This window comes from Benincasa hispida, chromosome 9 (genome assembly GCF_027475165.1).
Source record: "Benincasa hispida cultivar pf3 chromosome 9, pf3_genome.v1.1, whole genome shotgun sequence".
Taxonomy (NCBI): Eukaryota; Viridiplantae; Streptophyta; class Magnoliopsida; order Cucurbitales; family Cucurbitaceae; genus Benincasa; species Benincasa hispida.
In genome coordinates, this window is record NC_143486.1 from 99,886,068 (window position 1) to 99,901,981 (window position 15,914).

A 15,914-nucleotide genomic window follows, 5' to 3' on the forward strand; every position below is an offset into this window, starting at 1 on the left:
ATCAATCCTCATTCCAACAAACAACACTCAATGACCTTGCCAATCGTCACACCCTTATGGTTAGCAACTTGACAAAAGTTCAAATTTCTTTTTTATGCAAAACCTATTCTAAATCAACGAAGTGTATAGTGAGCACCATGTAGTTAAAATTTTGTAATAAAGTCCACATGTCAGTTGTAAGACAAACCCTTTGAGAATTGCTAACTAAAAATGACTTCAATTTCTTTTTTTCCTTGAGATAAAGTTGATAAATGTCTCTAGCAATTGTTAATCTTGAAAGAGGGTCAAACTTAGGATAAGACACACTGCAAAAAATGTCTAAACTCTCATTCTCTATAAATTTGAATGGGAATTCACCAACAATTAACATCTTAGCACACACTTCTCTACATGCTTGTTGACTAAAAAATGTAGTAACACAATTACTACCACATATTCCATCATTAGAAGATTGAAGAGTCAAAATACTTTGTCATTTTTCTTCCTCCTTATATGGATACTTCTTACACTATTTTTTTAAGTGTTTCCATAATTTGCTAGTCCCACAAGAAGTAGTATCACAACAATAATATTTACCACAATAATTGCACGTGCACCTAATACTATTTTTTTCCAACTTTGTGAAGCGATCCCATATAATGGAGGTTGTCTTAGTAGATCTAGGCCTGGCCCTCACTCACACAAGCCGCAACAGCAGAGAGAATGTGAAGCGAAAATGGGGGCAGTCGGTCACACGCTTGAAAACATCCCCCTTCGCACGTGGCGCTGACCCAAATACTGGTTCTCGACTTTATCCAAGCTACTCAGGGGACCTAATGAATCTGTGACTCGAAGCTCCAACGGTCCGTGAATAGCTGGCTAAACTCTAGCCACGAGATCCACCATTCGTTAACTGTCAGACTCCAATAAAGACCAACAGTTGAACTCTTCTTACCACAAATATATTTCTGTGTCCATCGGATATAACCAATCATGAGTACGATGACCCTTAACAGATGCTCGTAAGTACAACTGGGCCAAATTATCGTTATGCCCCAGTAGTTACATCTCACTACTTAAGTACGACTGATTCCTCTAATGAAAAATACAACATAGTCCAACTATGTGTGAACACCTCTCGGGCTAAGAGAATGTGTGTCCCGCCACATCGTTTAAGCCCCGAAATCGACCCTTAAGGAAGTTATCTATCTACTTACCCCTGCCTCGGGGAAGGATTGAATTCCATCTTGTGTAGTTGAGTTCCCAGCTCCCAAATCAGACGAATCCCCAAAATGGTAAGTTCGACTCGGCGACCTAGCCACTTGCACCCATACAAATCAAAGGACCGCCCTCAATGGCAGGAGTTCCCAACTCACTCAGGATTAAGGTCATGTTTACCTATGGTCACCTAGTGAAGTGAAGTCTTTGTCATAAACGGTGTTATATAACGAGACGTTTACACTTCGTGGTTAGGTCTTATACAAACTCTTTGTATAGGATGCCCCACTCGCATGTTCCCAACACGAATGATCAGGATCAGACCATTTGTGACAAGTCACAACACTCATGACCATTCCACAAAGCGAGCCGCATCCATAGCGTTACCAGGATAAGGTTTTCCTCCTATATCCATATACTACAAACTATTTTAGTTATCACTCAAGACATGATCCACTTGTATGTCACCACATACATGCTTAAGTCACATATAGATAACCAAGGATTTTATGTTTATTGGTTTGTGGTAAAGCAAATAAAACAAGTAAATGAGCAAAAATAACAAAATGTGAAGTAAATATCATATATTAACAACATAAGCGTTCGTATAAACTGTTTACAAACTACAGGACACGAGACTTTAGGGCATCAACCCCAACACAAATGACTCGACAACCCAAACAATTCAGATTACCCAATCCAAAATAAAAGAGTTGAGTTAGGTTAGTTTAAAGTTTGGATTGGGTTGGGTTTTTTTTTATTTTTTTTTATTTTTTGGGTTGGGTTAGGATTTTGAAAAAATCGGGTTGACCCAACCCAACCCGAATTTTTAATATCAATATATATATATATATATTTATTTATTTATTTATTTATTTATTTGATATTAATAAAATATTAGTGGAATTAATAAAATATTAATATATATATATATCTTTTTTAACTCTAGGGTGTTGGAATTGGTGTCATAATTCTCCCAGAATCTCGTAGTTTGTAAACAGTTTGTACATATTGTTATTAATAAAATAAGAGTTATTTTTTTGCATTTATTCATATCCAATAAACAAAGATCCGTGGTTATTGTATGTAAACTTAAGCATGCATATGAGATATACAAGTGAATCATGCATTAAGTAATAACTTAAATGGTCTATAGTATAAGGATAAAGAAGGGATCCTTTATCCTTGTGACACTACGGATACAGCCCGTTTTATAAAGGTTTGCAAGTGTTGTAAACTACTACAGATAGTTTAATCCTGACCATTCATGTAGAGACATGTGAGCGGGGGTGTCCTATACAAAAAGTTTGTATAAGATCGGACCACAAGATTATTAGTCTCTTTATATAACGTCGTTGATAATCGAATTCGAGACTTACATCTCACTAAAACGACCATAGGTGACATGACCTTAATCCTAAGTGTATTGGGAACTCATGTCTATGAGGGCGGTTCTTTGATTAATATGGGTGAGAATGGCCAGATTGCCAACTCAATAAGCCTACCTTTTTCGGGGTTTGTCTGATTGGGGAGTTGGGAACTCAGTCACACAAGACGAAATTCATTCCTTCCCCGAAGTAGGGGTAAGTAGTTAGATTTCTCTCTTAATGGTTGATTTCGGGTTTTGAACATAGTGGTCACACCCTCTCTTTAGAAGAGAGGACCCGGTCATAGTAGGACTACGACTTATTGTTCATTAGAAGAATCAATGGTACTTAAGGAGTTAGATGTAACTACAGGGGAAAATGGTAAATTGGCCCAGCTGTACTTACAAGCGATCTGTGAAGAGTTATCGCATTGTTGATTGGTTGATATGAACACATAAATATATTTGTAGTGAGAAGAGTGCAGTTCTCGGTCTTTAGTGGAGTGCCTGACAGTTAACGGATGGTGGATCCCATGTCTAAAGACTTTAGTCAGTTATTCACGTACCGTTAGAGCTTCAAGCTATAGGTCCATAAGGTCCCCTTGGAAGCTCAATGGATTTAAGTTGAGAATCAGATTTTGGGGTTAGTTTGAAGTGTTCAAATTAACAAGAGGAAATTTAATTATATATGATATAATTGGTGTGATGTATGAGATACATGAAGTGGAGGAATTAATGTAAATATGATTTACATTAAGCACCATAAAATGGAAAAAGAACTATGGTTTGTATGTTTCATAAGATGAAATATTAAAACTATTGGTTATAAATATAATATGGTAAGTTGGTTATCATATTTATTTATAATATATTAATTATATGATAATTAAATCTTTTTCTCTAATAACCGATTGAGTGAGAGGTTATTGGTAGTTTTATGGTAACTGTGAGATAAAAGGATTTTTTTTTCCCTAAATTTAGAAGTTATTTCATTCAAAAAGTTCTTACAGAGACAAGTTATCAAGTGAAAGAGTTTCACTAAGCGATGGTCATTGAAAGACTAAACGATCATTTAAGAGTTGACAATACGATCATTGACCTTTTGATCATTGTTACATGATCGAGTAGTAAGTCTATGCGATAGGCTTCGTTTTACTAAACGATCGAGCATATCGTCTATACGATAGACAGTGTTTCATCTCCCACTTGCTCAATCGTCTTCTCGATTGTAGACCTTCAATCTCTTCCTCAATCCAAGAACATACAGAGCTCAACTCTTGGATTCTCACACCGAGAATACCAAGGTAACCATTGTGGTGGTGTCCTCACTCATTTTGTGGATCGAGTTAGACTCGATTATTTTCGATGAGCTATTGGCCGAGCTAACCCTCGACGACTCAACCTCTGTCGCCATCGTATCGTCTCCATCTCTGTTGTCTCCGTGTCCGTGTCCATCTCTATCTCCATCTCCGCTGTGTCTGTCTCCGTCTTCATGACCGTCGCCATTGTACGCATGTACCGTTCTTGCTATCTCCACTTTTACGCATGTACCGTTCTTGCTGTTTCCACTTTTTTTACTCTGATCAGTGATTCATCTTTAAGCTTTGCCATTTTTTTTTTAATTTCAAATCTCCACTTCTTCGTCTCCTTGACCGTCGCCTAAATTTCAGATTTCCAGTGACAGATTTCAAAGTTTGTAAAAATGTTTTTGTGTGTTTTTTTCTTTTTTTTTTTGTTGGACTGTTGGTGGATTTTTTTAGTACTCGTGTTGGTGGTTCTTTTAGATTTATCTGCTTACTTTGTTTATTGAATGTATACATTGAATAATTATAAATGGTTTTAGATTTTTATTTTTTATTTTTTATTTTATTTTATTTTGCTTGGTGATTGTTCTGTTTTGAGTCTTTGACTATAGTTTCTCAACTTTTATAGATTATGGACAATAGTAGTAGACATCTTAGCCAAACTAGTCCTAATCTTAGCTCTAGTCCTGCTCAAATTGGGAATTCAAGTAAATCACCACTATCTCCCACTAATCTCATCTCATCATCCTGATGTGATCCTATCCCTTCCCTTTCCCTCTGCTGATCTGGCATACTCTCTTTTTCTCTATCATTTTCTTTAGTTCAACTATAATAGGTAAGGAATTAGGAGTCTACACTCAAATCACACAAATCGAATCGTTTGTAAAATCGAATTGAATACTTATTAAAAATTTGAAATGTTCAAATTGACAAGAGGAAGTTCGATTATATATGATATAATTGGATTGGTTAATTATGTATGATATAATTAGCTGAATGTATGAGATACATTATTTTGGAGGAAATTAGATATAAATATGATTTATACCAAGTAGAGGAGAAAATACTATAGTAGATATGTTATATCAAACTATAGGATAAAAATATAATATGATTATATTTATTAATTAATCAGTTGGTTAATTATAAGATAATTATGTCAAATTTCACATTTAGATGTGGGTTAGTGGGGAGCGTCGGTTAATGTAACCGATGAATTAAAATGGAAAAGGTTTTCATTTTGATCGCCCGTCGTTCAATCGCCCGAAGAGAAAAGTGAGAGCGTGCATTGGTAGAAAGCAAAACGATCGCTTAAGCATTTCGAGAGACTATATGATAGCTCATCGCACCTAAACGATCGTTTACCTCGCGCCTAAACAATTGCACACTATTTCCTACACGATCGGATAGCTTCTCTAAACGATCGTATAGTGTGCTGGTTTTACTGACGATCATGTACCTTTTCCTAAACAATCGTTCAGTAAATCTTACACGATTGCATAGTTCCTCCTAAACGATAAGCACTTCTACTAGGTGATAGCATTGTTTTCACTCCCACTTGCTTATCGACTATACGATTCGTGTTTCCTTCTTCATCTACCAAATTCACCAAAGCCAACCCTTTAGGTTTTCACTCCGAGAATACCCGGGGCTCTTTAGTGGTGATGCTGTCCCCGTTGCGGTCGTGAGTTCGCGTTGTTCGTGCTGTTGCAGTCGATGTTTTCCGCCGGGCGTTGGTAGAACACTTAGAAGGTTCCGCTGCGTTGGAGTTCTAAAGATTGAAGATTGTCTTCAACTGGTATGGAACTTTGTCCCTTTGTTAATTTGTTGTTCATATCATGCCGATAATTAGATTTGTTTGCATAATTGTATATGTTGAATGTGTATTATTGTATTTCGGTCACTGTGAGATCAGAGCGATCCGAACGTGCTCATGAAACTCTGATCCTTCAATTTGAACATTCCTACTATAAGGTTTTAGCAATTCAACCGAATTAATATCATGAAACAATATTTAGAATCACAAATTAAAATAACATGCCATTTATGAAAGTATTCAGAATTATTTTTTAGGCATTTCAAATGGGCCGGGCCGGCCCAGTCACTTGCGGCCCAGTTGTGGAGCAGCAGTTTAGGGTTTTACTTCATCATTCTCGGCACAATTTTTACGCTTCTTAGCATTTTTTGGCTATCGGCCGTCGCGAGGACTAAGTTGAAGCACTGACCTCTCTCAGATCTTCGAGTTCAAAATGGTCACATTCAGGGTAAGAATTTACTTCATGAACACCAAAATTTTCTCGAATCGATTTGTCTTTTACGTTATTTTTCGCCAACATTTTTTTTTTCTGATGTTTGATTCACTTCTTCCACTTGGAAGTGAATTTGCAAGACGTTGATCTGTTTTTTCATTTGTTTTTGTCTTGCTTCATCGGGAAGTAGTTTCACCAGTACCAGGTCGTCGGGAGAGCTCTGCCTTCTGAGGCGGATGAGCATCCCAAGATCTATCGGATGAAGCTATGGGCTACCAACGAAGTCCGTGCGAAATCCAAGTTCTGGTATGTTGTTCTTTCCGTCCATGTTTATGCATCTTTTTTCATAGGTTACGGGGTAGAAAATGTTGGGGAAGAAGGTTTTCCCCCCCTTTTAAAATGATCTTTGTGTTGTCTCTATAGTTCTGGTTCATGTAATTAGGTCTGTTACTGTATTTGGTGTTTTCACAGTGATTCTTTCTACACATTCAGGAGGGACTTTTTAATAATTGTATATAGCTCGATCATGTAGTTTTAATTTTTTTAAGTTAGACAATGAGGTTTCATTTGTGGGTCTAGTTCTTTTAATATATATGTGTGTGTGTGTGTATATATATTTTTCTGCCAATACTGGAAGAGGTTTGAACAATTATGTTTATTTTGATTCTATAGTCCTAGTTCAATAGTTCGTATAGTTAGTTACACAGTTAGGTCAATCATTGGATTTAATATTTCAATCTTGTTCCCTTTGCAACTTCATAGAATGTTTGACTCAACCTAGGGACTGAGAAAGGTTTCTTTTCATGTAGGGGTCCTTGATTTTTGTTTTCTGTGTTTGAATGTTGAACATATAGACACTACTTCCCCTAATGTATTTCTTGTATTGTTATCCACATTTTACAAAAAGAAAATAGAAGAAAAGAAAGAAAAAAAAATCGAATTCCAAGCCGAACTTTAAAAACTGTAAAAAGTAGTTTTCAAATTCTTGTTTTTGAAATTTTGGTGAAAATGCAAATCTGTTTTTAGTAAAGGTGGACAACACATTGAAGAAATTGTGCAAAAGCTAGCTTAGTTTTTTACACGAACTAGGAAATATTAATGGGAAGATCTTTATCAAACTAGGCCTCGGTGTTTTTGTTTTCAAATATATTATAAATTTGGATTTCAAAGTTGTTTCTCCTTAGAAGGATTAAAGTATTTAATCCTTTTCCTTTTCAAGTTACGTTTGTTTAAGTATTGGGTTTTTGTTTAGTTATACTTGTTGCTTTGGGACTTGGGAGAGATGAAGTTTGTATTCTGATTTATTTGTCCTCGCATTTGGACAGGTACTTTCTGAGGAAGTTGAAGAAAGTCAAGAAGAGTAATGGTCAAATTCTTGCCATTAATGAGGTATTTGGTCTGGAACACACTTCTATACTCTTTTAAGTCTTTATCGTGTGACCAAGAGAGTAGTAAATTGAGCTAGTTTCAGCTTCTTTGTGACACCAAGAGAGTAGTAAATTGAGCTAGTTTCAGCTTCTTTGGTGTTCAACTCAAACGTGTCAGGATTCTTTCATTTGTCTATGAAATCTTCTATTTTAAGACATTATATTTAGCATATGATTCCTCAAAATGAAAAAAAATAGATAATGTTATTCATTTTTGAATGTCTACCAGTCTTCATGTGCTTGTTAGCTTTATCCATTTCATAAAGCATGCAAGTTTCTTCAAAAGCTTTCCTGCGTTCCTTGAATATGTTTGCATATATGTGTCGTCATATATATGTAAATTACTATATGCATAAATATGTATGCATAAAATATGTATACACTTTTATTTGTACATCTGAAACACCTGTTGTTCAATATGAATGGTTACTCCAAGCTGAACTTCCCAAAATGTTTTACTGTCGTTGCCTTTTGAATGGCAATGGGCGACGACTTTAGTGGTTTAAGTTTCCATTTGATTGCTTTTATTTCCTATATAGTAGTGTACTTCATTCAAGTAATTTCATGTAAGATTCTTGCCTGCAAATAAGCATCACTTTTCCTTTTGTCAGTTGTCTCCTCTGTCTCCATGTTCTAAATCGTAATACAATTATTAATCTTCTCACATTTTTGCAATTGATAGATTTTTGAAAAGAACCCAACAAAGATCAAGAACTATGGTATTTGGCTGCGGTATCAGAGCCGAACTGGTTATCACAACATGTACAAGGAGTACCGAGATACCACATTGAATGGTGCTGTTGAGCAAATGTATACCGAGATGGCTTCTCGCCATAGGGTTAGGTGCCCGTGCATCCAAATCATTAAGACAGCAACCGTTCCTGCAAAACTCTGCAAGAGGGAAAGTACGAAGCAGTTTCATGACTCAAAGATCAAATTCCCGTTGGTGTTTAAGAAGGTGAGGCCACCCACCAGGAAGCTCAAGACAACATACAAAGCATCTAGGCCCAACTTGTTCATGTAATTCTGCTCATCTTTGGGTTCTCTTCTATGGAAACAATTTGATTATTATTGATATGGGTAGATTATAGAAAACTTCGAGAAGTAGATGAAATTTCTTCAAAACCATTTGTTTTTCTAGCACAATTATTACTCTGTTATGGATTTTTGTGAGATGAGTTTGACAATTTTGGTTGGATTAATCTAAAGAAAATGTTTTCGAAGCTTTGTTTTTCAAGTATTGGAAGTTAAAAAGTCTTGAATTGTTACTTTTGGTATTTGGTCAAGCATTTTCAAGTTATCATGGTTTGATTTCTGAAGTGATTTTCCATTTTTCTGATGAGTTTTGCTTAGTTTAAGTGAAAATTGTGCTTCTCGAGAATTCAATCAAATTAAATTGATTGGTCTTTCTTATCCAAAAAAGTTGATTGGTCTAAATCGGGCTCTTTGCATCTTCATGATTTTTGTTCTTTCATTATGTATTGTTTATTTGGGTCGATGCATAAATGGTCAAAACAGAATGTGATGACTAAAACTATTTTAGTTTAAGAAAATGGTCAAATAACAAGGTTTACTATTTTTTTAAATCTCTAAATGGACAGATTTATCCCTAGTCAAATATGGTGTATTTTTTTTAAAAATAAATCTAACAAATTAAAAACAATGTCTAAGAAAATCTAAACCATTCAGACCTAAAGTCTATAAAAACACATCTAAAGGCTAGTTTAACAAATTAAAGAAATACACTCTACTTTGGATGGCTATTAATTTCCACCAACCTTGTACACTCTCTCTCCAAAAACTAATATCAGAGGCTAAAATATTTGTTTTAGTCAGGTAAATACAACGAACTAAAAAAAGAAGCCGCACACAGTTCCAACTTCTAATAAAGGATTCAGATTCATAAACCTCTCTTTGCAAAGTAAAATAAAAATAAGAACAAAAGGGTAAAGAAGAAGTAAACTGGACGGGAGCCTTTTTTTCTTTTAACAAATACCTAGTGATAGATATTATAATGTACAATTAAATACCTAAAGTTATATTAAATAAATAAATAAATAAATAAAAACAGTACTAGCAGAAAGGAGGAAGCAGAGCGAAGAAGCCTTTTTCTTTTTTTTCCTCCCTCCCTGCTGTGTTGCTGTGTTGATTGCAATTGTATAATTGTAGGCTAACGTCGTAAAGAAGAATGATCCATTGATAATCAAATATCAAATATAACAAAAGGAGGAAAAATTATTTTTAACGATTTATTAGTTATTAAAATTTAAAAAATAAAAAAAACCATTAACCCATATTACGATTTTGTCCAACTCATAGTCGAAATCATGAAATTTAAGAAACAAATTAAACAATAGATTGTAGTAGTGGTTAGTAATTTTGAAATGGGGATTTATGTATGGATGTAATAAAACAGTTGTAAAAATCACTAACAAACACGTGCATTTTAGGTGGGAATTTATTTATGTTAGAAAACATTTTTAGTCCAAGCTTTAATTAATGACTATAAACTTTAATTAACGAGGATTTAATTTCTGTAATTTTAAATTGGTAATAATTTCAAAAAAATTAAGACATCCTATTACTAAAGCCAACTCTTTTATGGCTAAAGTAGTTAAAGGGGAGATACTCTCCGGACTGATATTTTGCAGGGCAGCTGTAAATCGATCCAGCTCTTAATTCTGGAAGGGTCTCGTTTGGGGTTTGTGGCAGGCGTTAATGTAATGTTTGTTTGTTTGCTATTTTTTTCTATTAAAAAAAAAAAAAAGACTAATTTATCTATCTTAGATGTGTAAGAAATTTTATCCAATCGTAAGACTAATTTTCACCTTAAGAAGAAGAACAAATCCTTAGAAATGGTTAAGGAAATGGATCAACTTATTACAAATCTAAAAGTTAGCAGACTCGATCTTTGCGCATTAAAGTTCACTAAATTCTTCATTTTCATAGAAGTTGAGAAATCAATAGTGTTTTTTAATCATCAGCAAACAAACGATTACGTATATATATTTAATCTGGCCAATCGCTCATCGTTTAATTAGGGTTTTCCCGCTTTAAACTCTGCTAGATTTCCCGGCAGAATCTGAACACAAGAAGACTTTAGCAAACCAGCAGGATGATCGGCTCCATGAAAAAATTTGAAGAAATCGGAGTCGACTATTTGAGTTTCATTACTTGAAATTGAATGAAAGAGATTAAGAACAGCGAAACCAGATCGATCCATTTTGATCAATGAAGAACTGCAGCAGAGGCTACCAAGAAACGCCTTCAAGAATGGATGTTTTCCTATCGGGCAGGTTTCTGAAGAATTGTACAGAACTACAGCAAAATGGAGAAGAATATTATGGAGACTGTAGCCCTAATTTTGATGCAACTTCGAATCGAGTCGGAACAAAATTCGTCTTCAACGTCGTTGTCTTCACTTTGGAAGGCATTGTCCCATATTCAAACGCACGAGGTTCATATATATATTTATTTATTCTTAAAGAAATTCTGTGAGTCTTTAATTTGATATTTATTTTCACATGCGGATCTCGACGCTGAAAAGTTTGAGGGTTAGATCTACCTTTGTTTAATTATCTTGGATTTAAGTCTGTTTATGAAGAAACAACAAAGGATGGGTTGGTACTCGATAAATGGATTAAGGGTTCTGTTGCACTAGCAGTAGCCACCTAAATATGACCTTAGGATTATAATTCTTTCTTTCTTTTTTTTTTTTTTTTGGTAGGTGGAATTTTACTGGCTAGTGGTAGGTGGGAGGGGTGGTGGCTGTCCACTTGACTCTACTTTTGGTCTATTTGTATGCAACTTTTCTTCAATTTCCCTTGTTTTCATTGCTGATCATCTTTCATTTCACTCCCCTGCTCAGATTGAAGATCTAATTTGGCTTGGTTTTTTTCAGTTTCTTCGACTGCTGCTGCCGTTTTGATTGTTCATTTTGCCCACTTCCATCCAGAATTTCCACTTCGGAATGGCGCTGGAAGTTGTTAACCCAGATGAACAGGTAGTTCTTGACTGTTTTTCTGACTTTTTGGAATGTGACCCTTTGTTTTTAATATGATTTTTTAAACCATTTTACTTGTAATTAAGAATGTTTCCCCCGGCTGAAATTTTGTGAAAGTTTCTCACTCCTTCATTCACTTAATGCTTGTCCGGATTTAACTTTCAGGTTGTTCTGGGAGAAGTTGGAAATGTTAGGTTGATCACATTTAACCGGCCAAAACAATTGAATGTTATCTCATCCAAAGTGGTGTGTAAATTTTTAACTCCAATTAACTTGATGTTGATTGGTCTCGAGTTCTTGAATCTGGATGAACAAGGATTTTCCTCTCTTTTTGTATGTATGTAGGTTTCTCTGTTGGCTGGATGCTTAGAAAAATGGGAAAAAGACGATGAAGCGAAACTTATACTCATTAAGGTCAGTTCTGTCATATATGCCTGATAAAAATATTGCTTAGTTGCAGTTGGCCTTGACTCTTAGCTTATCCAAACTGCAGGGATGATAGTGTGCAATCCAGACAAATAAGAGCCTGAACTTTTTTAAACTGCCATTTATTTTTGTAAATTCATCTTTGTCTTGTGCCTCAAATAGGGAGCTGGTCGAGCCTTTTCTGCTGGTGGAGACCTGAGGATGTTCTATGAAGGCAGGAATTCAAGTAGGTGTTTGTTTCCTTTTAATACATGAGTATGCTCTTTAAGATTAGTGGGTTGGACTGTCAGCATAGTTGTAGTGAAGCTTCAATTCACTAGGAAAATCTGACATCTTACACTTAATATTCATCCTATCCATCCACATATTATCACATTCTGCAGTCTGGATACCCCCCCCGTTTTAATAATAATAATAATTATTATTATTATTATTATTATTATTATTTATCAGAATGAGAACAACGAATTCAAAATTTAAATTTCAATGATCACTATGTCAAGTTCCTAATGCATTCTGCTTGACAGAGGATTCATGCCTTGAAGTTGTCTACCGAATGTATTGGCTTTGCTATCATGTTCACACCTATAAGAAAATCCACGTGAGAATTTCTCTGACCCATGCCCATTATACAAGAATTGTCGGGCAAAAAAAAAATCTTCAGCCCTGTTTTTTTTCTTTAAGAAGTTCGATAAAGTTAAACATTTGGATGTTCTTCTGCTCATCTTATCACAGGTTGCACTTGTACATGGAATTGCAATGGGAGGAGGTGCATCATTTATGGTGCCAATGAAATTTTCAGTTGTCACGGAGAAAACTGTGGGTTTTTTTTTTTTTTTCTGCCTTCTTAAATGTTCCTTGATTTGTATGTTTGGTTTCAGTCTCCACAGTAATTCCCCAGTGATTTTTTTCATGGATTCTTTTTAATATAGGTTTTTGCCACTCCAGAAGCAAGTATTGGATTTCACACTGATTGTGGTTTCTCTTATATGTTTTCTCGTCTTCCTGGATATTTAGGTAATTGTGCAGTGAGAAAAGTTGATGTGAATTTGATTATATATATATAAAAGAAAGAAAAAAGAAAAATACGTAAAGAAGAAAGAAAGAAAGACAGAATCTTCAGAGTTGCGACTACTGGACATAAAAACTAAAATGTTCTACTTGTATTAGTTTATTTTATTTCTGTTTAATGTTCATGGTTTTCTATTTTATTTATTTATTTTTTTTTTGTAAATTTTTTAATATATATACATTTTATTTTCAAAATCCATCAACATCAAAATATCCGTGATTTTAACTCGTGTCCATCAACATCAAAAAATCCATCAACTATCATGGGTTGGCCTAGTGGTAAAAAAAGGAGACAAAGTCTCAATAAATAGCTAATAAGTCATGGGTTCAATCCATGGTGGCCATCTACCTAGGAATTAATTTCCTACTAGTTTCCTTGACACCCACGATACATAAAAAAGGAAGAAAAAACTGTGTCCAACTTTAGGCAGTTATCTGTAATTGTGAGAAGAAACAATGAATGGGTAAAAAGATAACAAGAAATCGACTGATTTAATGAGGATGTGGACATATGCAGGAGAATACTTGGCCTTAACTGGGTCCAGGTTGAACGGCAAGGAACTGGTTGCGGTTGGATTTGCAACACATTTTGTCCCTACTGAGGTAAGTTTGGCGATCTCCTATTGGGGAGTTCTGATTTCCAGATTTTGTTGACTAATTTTAGAAGCAATTAGTAAGAACACTTCATTTATCTGCCAAGTGAAGAAAAATAAAATTCAAGTGATGAAGGCACTAGAAATAAATTAGGGCATATTACTTTTCCTCAGTCTACCGTTCAATACATGAAGTTTGTTCCCATCTTTTCACTCAAATTATGTCTCTGAAGCACTATCCAGAAGCTTACATGTATAAGAAATAAAAAATAGCATCATCTATAATCAATAAGGTTCCACTTCATTTCAATTATTCAAGGTAATAGAAACTAGAAAGCATCATTTATGATCAAAGGTTGTTTAGTTTTTGATTTCACACTCAGTTTGCTTCAGTTCTGCTGCATTGTTCTATTTGAAATGCACTATGTGACAGACGGATCCTTCATATGTTGCAGAAATTAGGTGAACTTGAGAAGCGTTTGATTAGTTTGAACTCCCATGATGAAAATTCGGTTAGATCTGCAATTGAAGAATTTTCTTTAGAAGTTCAACTGGATGAAAATAGTGTCTTGAAGAGGTTGTGAATGGAATAGATGAACAGTTTCCTTTTCATATTGAATATCTATGAGATCATAATGAGTCAAATAGCTGACGTTAAATGTTGGGAATCTTCCAGGCAATTTGTAATCAATAAGTGCTTTTCGAAAGAAACTGTTGAAGAGATAATAAAGTCCTTTGTAAGTCTCTCTCTCTCTCTCTCTCTACCCTGCTAATTTCTTTCTTTCTCTAAGCAGCGGGGCCTCCATAATTTTGTGAACAAATTTGTTTTTCAGGAAGCTGAGGCAAGTGTAGAAGGAAACAGTTGGATAGTTCCCGTTCTGAAGGGACTAAAGCGATCATCCCCTACTGGACTGAAAATAACTCTAAAATCGGTACCTCATCCAATTCTTTATCTTGACAAATGCTAATAATTCTCTTCATCTTGACAACCTTGTTCCATTTCTTAATTTTAGAACAGACGCCAAAATTCCAATAATGTGCAGTATAATACTTTGCTTCCTTTCAGTTTTATTTATAACTTCGCTGTCTTCTACTAATGTGAACTCTTTATGTTATTTCTTTTATCCCACACATGTTGGCTGGAATAACTTCTCTCGTGTGTTTGCCTCTAATTCTCGTGTTTCTTTCCAGATACGCAAAGGTCGATCACTAACACTACAAGAATGTTTGAAGAAGGAATTCAGGCTAACAATGAACATTCTACTCACCCTTATCTCTGGAGATGTTTATGAGGTAATTATTGATCATTGATAGTTAAGAGAATCTAAAATAAGATATCAACACAATAGATGTGTCCACTTCTATACTAAACTTTTTCCTCTTGAACAAAGGGTATTAGAGCTCTCACCATTGACAAAGACAATGCTCCTAAGGTTTTCCCCTTTCTTGTTTATGTATTTTGTGTGTGATGTGTGTGCATGTGTCCCTGTCAAGACGAATATTTTCTTTGACTTCTTATCTAAAAATGATTTAATTGAATACAGTGGAATCCACCATCTCTCGAGAAGGTCGAGGACGAGAAGGTAAATGAAGTATTTCAGCCTTATGGGAAAGATTTGGAACTCCAAGTACCCATAAACGACGAACAAAGGTAGGTTCCATTTCAAAATTCAGTTTCTAAGAGCCAACTTTAGTGAGCCCTATTGATCAAGAATATGACAAGACTTTTTCTTTTAAAACCAAATTTGCAGGTGGAGTGGTAAATATGAAGATTCAATTTATGCAACTGTGAAAATGGAGTGAGTAATGCAATACAAGTTTCTTTCATCAATTTATGCAGCAGCTGTTATGGTTGGAATGGTTTTCTTTAATCAACTGCCTAATTTGAGTGATTCAATCAAGTTACTGACTGATTATGTCTATCATAAGTATTTCCTTTTAATCTAAAACACTTTTTGCATGCAAGGCAGTGATTTAAGAATTTTATTGTATTGATGTTATTTTGTTTACCGAACTTCATAAAAGAGATCGTGGAAGGTAATTATAGGAGAGGGAAAACGATGATAAAGGAGGAAGTCATTGCTAGTAGTAATGACTTGTTCATAATAGAATCTGCACGAGTATTAGAATCTAATACTACGCTACTATTCTACGACTTGCCAAAGGCTTGACCAAAGTAAAGGATCATACCTACAACTTGAGATTTTTCCTTCTCTCCCTACAAACTTATAGTATCAAGAATCTTCTCCATTCTCAGTCGAGAAGGAAAGACTTTCCA

The 15,914-nt window shown here is 34.9% G+C and overlaps 2 protein-coding genes across 9 annotated transcripts; both read left to right on the plus strand.

Annotated features, from left to right (window-relative positions):
* The first annotated feature begins 5,966 nt into the window (after window positions 1-5,966).
* On the plus strand, window positions 5,967-8,766 carry LOC120086370 (large ribosomal subunit protein eL20). The gene is made up of 4 exons (XM_039042988.2): window positions 5,967-6,131; window positions 6,307-6,422; window positions 7,442-7,505; window positions 8,226-8,766. The coding sequence occupies exons 1-4, from the start codon at window positions 6,117-6,119 to the stop codon at window positions 8,565-8,567; spliced, it is 537 nt and encodes a 178-aa protein (XP_038898916.1). The 5' UTR covers window positions 5,967-6,116; the 3' UTR covers window positions 8,568-8,766.
* A 1,315-nt stretch (window positions 8,767-10,081) lies between these two features.
* On the plus strand, window positions 10,082-15,601 carry LOC120084983 (ATP-dependent caseinolytic (Clp) protease/crotonase family protein). 8 transcript variants are annotated; one of them, XM_090317608.1, is made up of 17 exons: window positions 10,082-10,263; window positions 10,611-11,000; window positions 11,445-11,546; window positions 11,712-11,792; window positions 11,892-11,960; window positions 12,040-12,198; window positions 12,500-12,573; window positions 12,708-12,791; window positions 12,905-12,989; window positions 13,561-13,646; window positions 14,092-14,213; window positions 14,313-14,373; window positions 14,470-14,568; window positions 14,828-14,929; window positions 15,028-15,069; window positions 15,181-15,287; window positions 15,388-15,601. In XM_090317608.1, the coding sequence occupies exons 6-17, from the start codon at window positions 12,174-12,176 to the stop codon at window positions 15,437-15,439; spliced, it is 939 nt and encodes a 312-aa protein (XP_090173734.1). In that variant the 5' UTR covers window positions 10,082-10,263; window positions 10,611-11,000; window positions 11,445-11,546; window positions 11,712-11,792; window positions 11,892-11,960; window positions 12,040-12,173; the 3' UTR covers window positions 15,440-15,601. The 8 variants fall into 8 exon arrangements, with proteins under 8 accessions (XP_090173734.1, XP_090173733.1, XP_038896726.1 ...); XM_090317607.1 differs by having other exon boundaries at window positions 12,135-12,198; XM_039040794.2 differs by lacking the exon at window positions 10,082-10,263 and adding an exon at window positions 11,271-11,342 and having other exon boundaries at window positions 10,492-11,000; window positions 12,135-12,198.
* The last annotated feature ends 313 nt before the right edge of the window (window positions 15,602-15,914 follow it).